Raw genomic sequence first — 13,863 nt, forward strand, 5'->3', positions numbered from 1 at the left:
AAGAACGTTGTATTTTAAACAAATATGTCATCCTCATTCATTCTTTATTTTTTTTGTTAAATTTTACGTTTTTTAGTCTCAAAACTACATGTTGTGGTTTTTTATGTATTGTGTTATGACGTTTTGTGAAAAATCTGTCTGTGATGAAGAAAAATGGATAACATTTTCAGATTCAGCGTACAGGAATAACTGTAGAACATGTAAAAATTTCATGACAATAAAACCATTGTAGGCCTGTGTAATACATTAACTCAATGAGTTCCTCTGTGTGTTTATTTTATTGAAGTAATTGTTTTGGCAATTTTTTTTTTTTGTTTACAAGAACTTAGTTCTTTTAAACAGAAATTGATAAATTTTAGAATTGTATTTCACCCTTGGTCAAAGGTAAGAGACGTTTCATATTGTTTATCATACACTACCAAACTTGTTAAAAGAGGCCATAAATATGTTTTGGGTTTAAAAAGAGGAAGTTAATTACTATCTATTTTTATTAGTTTTAATACTTTAGACGATTTTCTGTTTCACCATTTTTTTTCAATGAAGTGGCCTATGACACCATTAGGCTTCCATGGTAAGTGTATAAAACTGGCTATGATTTCAACTGTTATGTAATGCATACATAACTGCAGTAAATAGCCATGTTATATAGTGGTTTTGATAGTATTATAAATCATAAGTTGACAAAAAAAAATCAAATTTATATTTAAAAATGTATCATAAATATTGTGCTCTGTGTTGGAAATGTCTTTGTTTCAGAGTTGGTGAGGTTTATGTTTATTAATAAAAAATCGAAATGGGTATAACAACATACACTGAGCTGGAAAGGGTTAAAACAGGCACATTTTAGCAGTTATTTAGGATTTTATGGAAAACCTAAATAGTATTGCCCAAATACTGTTTCAGTTCTTGAAAAAAATAAAAGTGTAATTATGTCAGGGTTGTTTATGTCATAGAAAAGTTTAGATCTTATAGTGTTTGTTAAAATCTCCATATTACAAAAAGGTGCTTGGAAATTTATTGTCTTGTATAAGATTCCTTGGTGTGGAAGAAGTTTAGAGCAGTTAATTATACTGTTTTGTTAAAGAGCTTTTGTGGGGGAGGAGGTTATACTATTGTCTGTATTTAATAGTATTATTTATTAACAATATTTTGACTCTGCTAGAAATTTGAAGCAGTAAGTTGTAAATTTTAACATAAAGATTAACTTCCTTTTTTCCCCATTCAGGATAATGAGTTAGTTTTGAGTCGAATGAAAACCATGATCACAACAACTCTTCAGCAGTGGAGAAATTCCCCGTTTCAAGATGTGGAAGCTGCCATCACTTTCTTGTATCTTCTTGGTGAGGCTGTTCCAGTAAGTTTTAAAATATTCTTCATACAGTTTGAATGTTGAACTAGTTGTTTACAGTTTAGTATTATTTATGTAGTGGTTTCAAGGTAATTTGTCAAACTCTTCATCTTGTCATTATTGTTAAAGTCTGATAAGTCTGACTCTTGATACATTTTGGTATAGAAAAAATACTAATACATCATCTTAGGCATAGTCATAAATATTGTATTTCATTTCTCAACAATTTGATTAATTTAAAATTAACACTTTCTTGGTTGGATTAACAGTTATAACTGTATTGTAGTTACTTAATACCGTTGCATTTAACCATCACTAGCTTATTAACAAAACAATACTTTAAAAAAGTGTTTGGTAGTATTAGAAATACAATAAAATTTATGTTAACATTTAGTATTATATAATTTATATATTAATTGATAAAGCTGCATATGCTACCCTTCAAACAACATGGCATAATTGAATTCCATTTGGTCATATTTACCCTCGCTGTAATAGTTAAATCTAGCTGATGATCAGACATGAAGCAAACAAATAATAGTGCTGAAGAATGTATACATTAGAATAGTTAATGAATCTTTTTTTTCTTATGAAAAGTATAACAAGTTTTTAAAATCATTGCTTTTTTTTATAAAGACAGATAATTTTATTTTCATTAACCCTGTGTGAATACATTGGTGTATTGCACCAACCCCTGTTTATATGATGCTATACATAACTATTTTTACTAACATTTCAAATTTATATAGTGTATAATTTCTTTTCAGGCACATTGTGCTACTATATTAAGAATAAAAAATGATGATGATGATGATGACAAAACCTTGTCAAAACGTTGTACATTTGCTGTTATGTTAAACTTATATTAAAGTTTTTCTTCATTACCCATTCAAGCTGTCTCCAACCATGACTTGGTTTTTGAATGAAACTGAAATAAAATTTACAAGTATTATGCTTTTAATCAAAATCAGATAGAACATCATCATAATTTTCTCAATATGCAATAAAACACCCTATTTCAAAAGGATTAAACTATTGACTTGTGAACACTTTCTCTTCGTTCATGGTATAGAAAAATCTGTGTGTACGTTAAAAAACACAGCACTAATTTGTACTGTTGTTGTCGTCAGGCTTCCCATGGGAATCATTTTATTGGAGATGGAGATAAACCTACTGTAATGACAGAGCTCCTGAGATTAGTAAGTAAACTTTAAACATATGCGTATTTATATTTTTAATACTTATCTTGTTTTTAACACATCTTGTAGTCTGAATAATCAGAATTCTTTCAAAAAAATCAGTGATAGTCATTTGGATATTATTTAATTTATAGCATTACATGTATAACATCTAATAATTTTAAATAAATAGATAATAGCCTGAAATTGATTCATCTACATTTAATTGTTTGTTTCTACAAATAAATTTGTGCAAGTAAACAAAAACTACATAGTGTTTTATGCATCCTTTCACATAATATATTCAAACATGACATTGATGTGCTTCCTCAAGGATGAACATTATAGCATTTTAGTTAATCTTAAGTTACTGTGTTTGGATTTTTACTTGGTAGTTGCCCACAAATGATTTTGCTGAACTACCTTTATATGAATTATGATTAACAGTATTTTTTTTTTTCACAAATCCACCATATCTGTCAAAAGTAAATTATAGGATTGAAAAATTATTATATTCGCCTTGTATGTTAATATGTTATACAAGATGTTATGATAATAATAGTGAGTTTTACATGCATTATTTTCAGGATTGTGCTATATTAATAGTAAACCATCTTGATTTTACAAGTGTTGGAATCCATAGAAGTAGACCAAATTTTAAATGATTCAGTTTGATACATGACATTTTTGATTAGCTGGGATTAATTTCTATTGTTTGTCTAAATTATATTTTTCGGAGAACATAACTATTCAGTTATGTCGGAATTTTATTCATGAATGATAAGTTGATAATTGGTAAGAAGATCACAAAAACATGCACCTTTTTCTTTACAGATGTTGTGTCACATCAACCAAACTTATAATAAGAATAGTGTATACTTAATAAAAGTACTTTTTTTTTAGCTTGTCACTTGTGGAGTCAGTACTTATGGACACATGGCGGTAACTTTACATTTTTTTGAGACAGTTGTGCGCTACGAAAAATTTTTCAGTCAAGAACCTCATCATATTCCTGAAGTTCTTGTAAGACTTTGTTTTTGCTTAATTATTTTGTTTTTAACCTTATGATTTACTTGTAAAGCAGATTGAAATTTTTAAAAACCTGTGTTTTTGTGAAGGTTTTAAAAAGAAACATTTCATTCAGTAAAGAGATTGATTTGAATTTTACAATGCATTTGTATCTTGCACTGCTGAAACTCCTATTATATTTGGGGTTTATTAATCATGACTGAGTGAATTTTTAATGAAATAGTTTTCTTTGATAAATTGTTTTTAACTATTATACTATGGTTTATTGTCTTTGACTGAGGAAGTTAAAATATTCTTACATTATGGTTCATTAGTTGCGACTAAGTGAGTTATTGATGAAGTAGTATTCTTAATTTTTTAATAAAGTTGAAAGGTTTAATGGAATTGTAAATAATCCTTGAAATGTATTTTTAAAATTGCTAATATTAGATTAACACTTAATACACGAGCTAACAGGAAGATGTAATAGTAAAATATTTTGACCTAAAACAACTTTTATTAGATCTTTTCAATATTAACTTTCAACTAAAAAGTATGTTTTTTTTAAATAACCAGATATTTTAATGTCCAATCATTGTAAACTAATTCATGCATTATAATAAAAGCATTGATATTTTATGATTTAATAGTTGAACTTATCCACTTTTTTTCCCACCTCAATAATTTTATAACTTGGTCCTGTTTATTACATTGATGATAAACTATTTTCATATTTGACAAAGGAATATTATACAGAATGGTGGCTGTAGTGTTATGATAAGGTATTTTAATTCATACAAGTATAAAATTTCTTGCTTGAAACATAAAAAGCCTCATATTAATATATATTATAGCTAGATATGTGGATGAAAAAAAAAATCCTTATTTTCATGTCTTTGCAAAAACTGTACTTTAATAACTATTAAAGAATTTTTTAGTATACTGTATAAAGTAAGTACATCAAGTAAAAACTTTTGTTCATGGTTAGTTACGATCTCCAAGGTTCAAATACTAGTGCTCTCTTTATAAATATAAAAAAGGTGGGGACCAGCAGTTGAATGTTATCACTAAAAAATTGTTTGTAAACTTTCTGAACTACATATACTTTAATCTCTCTTACTTGTACCATGGTTCATCCAGTGTTACCACCAAAAGTAATGGAGCTGTGGATGGAGTATAAGATTAATGGCCAACTCTCATTACTTGGTCTGACAAGAGTAGCCAAAGATTTGGTGATGGGTTATCGTGACTAGTTATTTGCCTTCCTTCTAGACTACTACTTCAAAATTATGGACAGCTAGCACAAATGGGGCTTGAAGTTTCTTGAAGTTCAATAAAAAACAAACAATCTCCTTCATATTTTAATTAAGTGATTATTTTCAATTACAATGATGCTAAACTAGTATTTGTTTCAAACCGTTATGTAAATAGTGCTAGTTACTAATTTTCTTGCATAATTTTTCAGGTTGCTTTCATGGATGAGCGAGGACTGCATAACAGGAGCCCACGAGTACGGAGTCGTACTTGCTACTTGTTTTCGAGGTTTATTAAATGTTTGAAGTAAGTTTGGATTTTGATGTAAAGCAAGTTTTGAAATATTTGGAATATCCATTTTGAATTATTAAATATTGAAATGTGAAATATTGGTTTGAAAGAAAGGAATGGGCCAAGCCCGTTAAAATGGCTGAGAAAGCCACTAGAGGACATTCTAGGCTTCTGATTGGTTATTCATGTCATGTATAAAAGTAAGTGTATATAAGGGAGTGCTTCCAAATATAGAATGAGGTGGGTGGGATGCCACTGTGTTTGATTTATTACATGAACAATATCTCAGCAAATTGAAAAGATAAGAGGCTCTTATTTTATATTCCAGCTTGTCAATATTGATAATTTGAGATTCTAATTCGTACAAAACTATAGATTTAGTATTTTGACTTCACAAACATCTAATTTGAACCAGTGCTGCATTCAACATACCACATGACACAAAAAAATTTATGTTTATCTGTGTTTTTCAATATTTGCTTTTAAATTAAGAAATTGAGTTATATATAGTACTAAAATTTCAATTATAATCTGCAGTTTGATACTAAAGTTACCATGAGAATTTGAGTAATCTTATCCAGTATCACATTTCATGTGAATGTATCTTCTTTCTCTCACTTTTTTGTAAAAGTCCACCCTTCATATCCTTACATCACTGCTGGGAAAACCAACGTTCTTACTAAACTTATTCTAGCTATCCCAGAAACAACCTTATACTTCATTACCTCTTTCAAGCATGTCATTGCTGTTTTTCCAAACATTAGCATTCTTCTCATTTCTGGACCACATGAAAATGAAACTTTCCACAACCTCCACATGGTTGTTGCCTACTTTGAATTCATTGTATCATGACCTTTGTCTTCTTGATGTTCAACAGCAGACCAGCTCTCATATTTCTTTCTTTAACTTTCTAAAGAGGTTTTCTTAGATCTTCTTCACTTTCAACTAACAAGGTGGACTCTGTGTATAGACTCCTCAGGAGAAGAAGCAGATGTTCTGGTACACCTATTTTTCTGAGTACATTCCAAAGTCCTGCATGGTCCATGCAATTGAATGCTTTACTTTATGCAATGAAACATAGATAAACATCTATTTTTATATTCTCTTGCTCTTCTCATTATTCCTCTTGTGTTGGCTATCTGATATTTTCTATTATTCTTTTCTGTCTCCTGACATTCTTGGTTAGGATATATCTCTTGTCTTTTCTTGCTTGATGTTGGGATTATGCATTTAGTCATCTAACTTTCAGCAAGTCACCTGGACCTTTTACTTTCCATCTTTCCTTTATGATCTTGATAGCTTGTTCTGAGAGACATTTTATTTTCCTATTTTTTGTGGCTTTAGGGATATTTTTCTTTGCTTCTTCCTTCACAATCTCTCTTACCTCTTTCCAGAGTTCATCTGGCTGTCTGTCCATCAGACTGTTCACATCAAATCTGTTTTTAGCCTCTGTTGGAAACTTTGGTAGGATACCTTCTATATTGTATGTTGTTGGTTTTGTAGTTTTGTTCATTTTTTGTTCAGCTTAATCCAAATTTTTGATACCAGTAGTACATGATCTGTTCCACAGTCAGCACTTGGTAACTTCTTTACCAATAGGACTGCACCTTTCCACCTTCTACTGCAAATAATAGTCTATTTGATTTTGATATTGTCCATTTGGTGAAGTCCATGTTTAGAGTCTATGCTTAGACTGTTTAAAGTAGGTGTTGGTTATACATACAGCATTTTCCTCACAGAATTCTAACAATCTTTCTTCTGCTTCATTTTGTACCTCTAGTCCATATTTTACTGCAATTCTTGGTTCTTCAATTTTTCCAATTTTTGTATTTCAGTCACCAGTAATATACAGAGCATACCTTTTAGGTATAGCACCTGTCGTTTGTTGTAGTTTGCCATAAAATTTGTCGGTGTCCATCTCTTCAGCATCTGTGATGGGCGTGCGGACAGTGCAGTCAATATCACAGTGATATTGACTGGATGTTCTTTAATTATTAGGGTTATGATTCTATCATTCAACAGGTTGTAACCCAGTACTGACTCAGCAATATTCTTTAAAAAAATTAGTGCTACTTCATTTCTTTTAATAAACTCATGCCCAGAGTAGAACACTTTGAAGTCATCTGATTGAAAATGACCCATTCCTATCCATTAGATCTCACTTATTCCTAAGATGTCTGTCTTGGTTCATTCTGTTTTTGCTTTGAAAATGTCTAACTTTCCCTGATTCACATTTCTGGTATTCCATGTTCTATTAGTATGTGTCTTGTTACTAGAGGCATCATTGGCCAAAATTCCTTTCAGCTCTTATTTACTCATGTCGTTATAGCCACATCTACTCAACAATGTTCTCCACTCTTCCCCAATAGCTAGTGGGATGACTTCTGACCTAGAGACCTCATCGTTCTGCACTAAATCTTGTAGAATTATTGTGTTTCTGTCCATTAAATATTCTTGGCAATGATTCAGAAGTGGTTTTCCATTGCCTTCTGCCTAGACCCAGCTAATTTGGGTAGTGTCAAACTAATGAGGACCAGTGATCCCCACTGTTGTCTCTCTGAGATCTTCCACTGGCAGCATCATCCACTACTGCTGCTGCCCAGTAGTTTCACCATATCTCTGACAGGGAGACAGAGGGTTGCTCGCACTTGTTGAAGGTGTGACCCTGAACTCATGGGGAGGAAGGAGGGTGAAAGTGTCTTATTTTCTCATACAGATCCATTAAAAATGCCCATTACGCACATATATTCCACAGTACAGGCTGTAAATATTATAGATGTAAGTCATTATTAACTATCTTGAGTAAAATAGTATGTTTCTAAACTCAACAACTGAAATCAATAGTTTTTTAACATTAATAATGTCCTCAAAGATCAGACTTTATTCAAGTTGATTAGTTGTTATAGAAATTGTAATTTTTTCTGAACAAATAATTAATATAAAGCTTTGGTCATGTGTAACACCAGAATTGATTAGTAAAGTTGAATGGTGTTCATTGCTTTTTAGGGTGCACATCCACAGGTACACCGAAGACATTGTGAAACGAGTACAAGACTTGCTGGTTTTGGCACCACCTGAAAATGGTTTCAACACAGCTTTGTTAACACCTGATGATCAGCTTTTTCTCTACGAAGCTTCAGCAGTGTTGATTGTGTCAAGTCAGTTTGAAACTCAGGTAATAATTAAAAGTTTTTAAATGTTTTTCAAGTTATTTAAATATCTAGTTTTTTAAACTTTTTAAAAGATTTTGTTTTTATAATTGAAGTTTTCTGTGGAAAAGTGTTGAAACTGTAAGAATCGATGCTACTATAAATATTTTCATTCTAGGCCTGTAATTATGTAAATATGCTGTCTTGCAAACAGTTCTTTTTTTATTTAATTTGTGAGGCAAATTAATAATAATAACTTGTATAATAATCAACCTGATTATTATACCCTGTACTATTTTTATATAATTGCATAGCTGTGAGTCTTTTGAAGCATTTCTTTTGTTTCTGAATACAGACCTGTAATGATCTTTTTGGCAAACTTGGAAGCTGTCAAGAATATGTATTTTATCTAATTTACATACAGTGTTAGGCAAAATGGTATGTGAAAATATTTGATATCTGTAGGTTTTAATAGTGACATTTGTGTAATTAAAGACAGTGCGTAGAGTAAAACTTTTGTAAGCTTCAATGGAAATGTATCAGAGTAAAAATGTAGATCAAGGAGGGCTTATTGGTTACAGTCAGGAAAACTTCTTAACAGTGACTAATAATATTTTATGCCTTTACTGAGATTTACCTGTGAACATTGGATAAATGAAGTATATTTAAAAGTTTTATTAAATACAAATTCTAAGGTGTTGCTTTCCTCTATTAAACATTGAATCTTTTAGGAAAACGTTTTTCAGAATTTTTTTGTCAAATATTTTACATGTTGTTGTTATAGCATAAAAAACAGCTGCTGTTGAAAAACCTTTTGAATCCAGTGATGGCTAAATTTGAAATGTTCCTTCAACGACTACCAATGGAAACTGATAAAGAGAAGTGCCGAGCAGTAGCAGAATGTATGAGCCATGCTATTGCTTGTACTAGGTAATTTGTATCTGTCTCTTAGAGCATTTTACAGGCAATTATTCTCTTACTGCTATCAATCATAGTTTTTAACTTTCTCTTTATAGTTTAGTATTATCTGTGTTTAATATTTTTTATAATACAATAATCAATACCTGAAAGTATAAAATTAGTCAAAATAGCTCTAAGAGAGAGATTTTATAGAGGGAGACAAATAGTTTATTTGTTTGAACTAATGGGATGCTTAGTTTGTGCATGTAGTTTAATAGAGTTTAGAATATGTAAAAAAAGCCACATAGCTATCAATAGATTTTTTATTGGTATTCCTTCCTTGTGCTTACAAGTTTCAAGGTGTCAAGGAATTGTAACTTCAAAGTTTGAAATGGAATGTTGATTAGGAAAAAATTTAGAATATAAAAGTTTTAATGATATACAAATTATTATTTGACCTGCATAAATAAAAGTGCAGCAACTGCTAGAAATTCAGTGTGTTAGGTTAGTAGTTAGTCGATTGATAGCTGAGCAACATGATCTATGGCAAAAATGATGTATGAGGTTTAACAAAATGTGGATAACATGGAAATGGTCTTCCTCATATCTTGTTTTCTCTAAGCAAATGACAAACCTAGGTACAGTGTTACCATAGTTGTATTGTCACAGTGTTTCTTATCCATGGTACAACATAACCTTTGTATTACTATAGTTGTCTTGATACAGAATTTCCTATCTATGGTATATCACAAACTAATCTTTAATCATAAGCATCTTGTTTGCTTCAACAGTGATGAGGAATTTATAAATAACAAGTAATATTCATCCAACAATGCAATCAGAACAAGAAAATAAATACTTTTTTGTTTGCAACTTAGAACTTCTTTTCATCACAGATTGAAAATATTAATAGGAATAACTACTCCATAATGTTTGACAATGCTGATTAAAAATATATTTTACCTGTAATTTGAAAAATGACACCTTGAAGGTGTTATATGTTCTTAGTGTACTATTGAAGTCAACCAGATCTTAGTAACTTTTCATGTCCTCGATCACAATGTCTAATTTGTAATTACTTTTGGGTTGCAAATTCTTTCAACTATTTCACTACTATGGACACATAATACCCTCCTCCCCTTCTAGAACACTGCCATAGAAGCTTGGCATTTTGCATCACTATGAAAAATTGGAGTTCCCCTTGAAAGTTCCTAAGGTTTATTGGTTTTAAGTTTCAGATAAGTTATGAAATATTAAATTGTTATTTTTATTATGTAGCTAATAATCAACCTGGCACACCAAGACATGTAGCAATGAAAGAGTTAACGGCATATAACATATTACTTATTGTTGCAATTCTACTTGAACTACTGCCTTTTTTTTCATATTTCTTGCTGTTGTTACCCTTCTCTCTCTCTTTAAATTTGGCCATCGGCTTAAAGACTATTTAAGATATTTGTAAGACGTTAAAACCAACCATATTGGAAAAATAGTTTCATTGTAATGTCTATTGGACATTTTGGAAAATAAAGTTAAAGCTTTTGATAGAAAGATAAAATTGCTACATGCGAATGTAATGAGTAAACTTTATCTACCTTTTTGATGTTGATATAGCTCCCCATACTTTTAACAGACAGCTATTTAGCTATTACTTAATTTCATTTATTTCACTCAATTACTTTTTTCATTGACCTACAATTTTTGCTAATCTTCCTCATTCTTAAAGCATTGGTTTGGCCAGAAAGTATCTCCATATAAACTTCTTATCTTTGGTGTTGCATGGTTTTGATTGCCATCAGCCAAAAAGGTATTTGAATATTGTAAACAGTACTTTCCTTGTTTGTCTCTTGCAAGTGTTATGAAGGTTATTTGGCTGAAACAAACTTTAATATAGTTCACTCCATAATAGTTGTTAGTCATGCAGTTATGTAATGATATAAATAGTGTCTTGAACACTACTGTTTCTGTCGCATCCAAGCTAGCATATTTTCTTTACACTAAAAAACTGACATGTACTTTCATATGTCAAAGATGTTTCCAATAAGCTATCCATTATCACCAGAAACTTTTATAAAAAGCCTTTTCTTTTGTTCTAGTCGTACCAGCAAGGCATTTTCTAATCAACAGACAATGAAGACAACAGGGGTTGTGCAAGTCTATACTGATGCTTTGAAGGTATTCTTACAAGCTCTAGAGGTAATTAGATTCTGTTCTGTGTACTTGAAGTTTATAAGGTGTACTGTAGGTTTGTGTTTTTATTAGCATATTTTGTGACCAGGAGTTATCAAGTATATATGATTGTAGAAATGAAACACAGTTCCTAATCTACTACAGATAAACCAAGATTCTGTTCTACGTATTTTTGAGCAAAATATACTATTCTCAACTGTACTGAAACTCAGAAATTTCAGAAAGAAAAGTTACTTTGTGCTTATTTTTATTACATTTCATACATCCTAGCTTCCTCAGGAACAGACAGTTCTCCAGTCTGCAGTGCGACAATTCTTACACCGTATGGTTGTTTGTCTGGAGGAAGAGGTCCTTCCTTTTATTCCATTAGCAGCTGAAAACTTGTTGAAAAATGCAGATACACGCAGTATTCAAGAATTTATACCTCTAATAAATCAAGTTATAGGGAAATTTAAGGTATGAATTTATCCCAATTTGTAGTTCATTGTGACTGTTATGATATTAGAATTACAAAAATGAATTCAATTTATAAAAGTTAAATGTATACACGGGTATTCTATGAACATAATGTAATGTTGTAACATAATGTAATGTATACACGGGTATTCTATGAACAATGTAACGTAATGTTGTAACATAATGTAATGTTGTAACATAATGTAATGCTTAACATAATGTAATGTAATGTTGTAACATAACGTAATGCTTAACATAATGTAACTTTTTTAAAATTAAAATTACAAAAATGAATTCATCTTATATTTTGTGGAAGTCGATATTGTTTTTTCATTCTTTTTTTTTTTTGAAAAGTAGTTAGTTTTTTTGAAGGTTTAAATTAAATTTCTATATAATGTTTATTTCCTAAAAACAAGCTATTGATTGGATATTGAAAGTATTGTTTGTAAGTTTTACATGGAAAATGTATGAAAAACCACAGTTATCAGTTATAGCATTTATTCATTAAGTTTCTCATTAGTTTTAATGGTTCCATCTTTTCCGTACTTAGACATATAAAAAGCTCTGTCATCAGAAAGTAATTTTTCAGGTACCATCTATTTCATGTGAGATTATCTGGAATGGTATTTACTTCTATTTTGAGTAAAGACAATTGGCTAAAGTTTATCATAGTAGTAGTAGTACCAGAGTGCTGGTTTTGTATGTACAGGTATTCTATGAATCTGCTTAACATAATTTTGGGTTTACTTTCTAATTATAAGCATTTTGTTTTATTACAAGTTACAGGAAGAATATTTTTAAAAACATGGTATGATGTTTCGATCAATGGTGCAATCAATCTCAGGTACACAGGTTTTTAATGGTAAAGGGTTTTATAGTTAAATCAACATTCAACAATATATTTAAATTAGAGAATTGATAGTGGTTAATGTGTATATCAATTCATAGGAATTGACAGATTATTTGTTTATAGCTGAACAGAAAAACAAAAAAAATTAATAAATATGAATCAACATGAAACAGGAACAACTGTTACAGCTAGCCACTTTTTATCTTAGAGCAATATGCCATAGTTATTTCGCTATATAAGCCTGCAATTTAGCTTAGATATGTAGAGGATGGTTTTTGAAGTTTTACTTCTCAAGATAAACAAACAAAATTCCTTCAACACATAAACAATCTACACAAAGACATACGATTCACAGTTGAAAATTAAAATAACTGCATGATAAATTTTTAAATGTTAACATCACACAAACACCACAAGGCTTCACCACTAAATTCATAGAAAAAACATGCACAGCAGAAATTACATAAACTAATTTTCTAATCATGTAATCCACCACAAATAGGCACTCTTAAAAAGCCTCTTTCAGCATGGGCTCGGTCCCTGGGACTGACCTCGTAACCATTTTGTGCTTGTTATAGTTTTCATGCTATAACTTTTAAATTAGTGCTTTCATATGCAAAATATCAGATTTTTTTTTAAGTCTTAAGGTTTGTAAAACAATGTTTTTCTTTTGTCTTTTTTTTTCTTTTCAAATGTTGCCTATCCAATATGCAAAGTAATTTTCATTTTAAGATTAAAAATATTTTTATGCACCAGAAAATTTTCAAATTTCACATGCGAAATCTTTAAGGTCCAGATAGTTATCAAATGTTTCTTAAGAAAAAACTTTATATTTTATTTGTTATTTTCACCAATGAATCTCTGTATGGGTTTGGTAGATTTGATCGATCTTGTTACCACCATAAAAAATTAGGAAATAAATATAAATTATGTCTTTTTCGTTCTAGAATGACTAGAAATTATAACACCAACACATAAATGTTTAGACTAAATAGCTTAAATATCGTAACATTATAGATTTATATATATTATTTTTATTATACTGACCTTTCAGCCATGCCTGGCTAACAATACAGAAGTTACAATGATGCAGCACACGTGCACTCATGTTACCGTATCCAATAAGATAAAACTGACCATTAGTCTTTACAAAATGACTTGTCTTGGCTGTGTTTTAGTAGACCAGTATTTTGTAAAATACAGACACATTTCAATTATTACACAATATATATGTATATA

General features: G+C 30.3%; 1 protein-coding gene across 3 annotated transcripts in view; it reads left to right on the top strand.

Moving 5' to 3' along the window:
* The window catches only part of LOC106478763 (exportin-T-like), a 70,183-nt gene that overhangs the window by 33,444 nt on the left and 22,876 nt on the right, over positions 1-13,863 (top strand). For all 3 annotated transcript variants that reach the window (XM_022382560.1, XM_022382575.1, XM_022382570.1), the window contains exons 13-20: positions 1,226-1,354; positions 2,479-2,547; positions 3,430-3,549; positions 5,000-5,094; positions 8,086-8,254; positions 9,013-9,158; positions 11,225-11,324; positions 11,589-11,774. In XM_022382560.1, coding sequence (XP_022238268.1) covers positions 1,226-1,354; positions 2,479-2,547; positions 3,430-3,549; positions 5,000-5,094; positions 8,086-8,254; positions 9,013-9,158; positions 11,225-11,324; positions 11,589-11,774 — 1,014 coding nt within the window. The remainder of the gene's footprint in view (positions 1-1,225; positions 1,355-2,478; positions 2,548-3,429; positions 3,550-4,999; positions 5,095-8,085; positions 8,255-9,012; positions 9,159-11,224; positions 11,325-11,588; positions 11,775-13,863) is intronic.

This window comes from Limulus polyphemus, unplaced genomic scaffold (genome assembly GCF_000517525.1).
Source record: "Limulus polyphemus unplaced genomic scaffold, Limulus_polyphemus-2.1.2 Scaffold12, whole genome shotgun sequence".
NCBI lineage: Eukaryota > Metazoa > Arthropoda > Merostomata > Xiphosura > Limulidae > Limulus > Limulus polyphemus.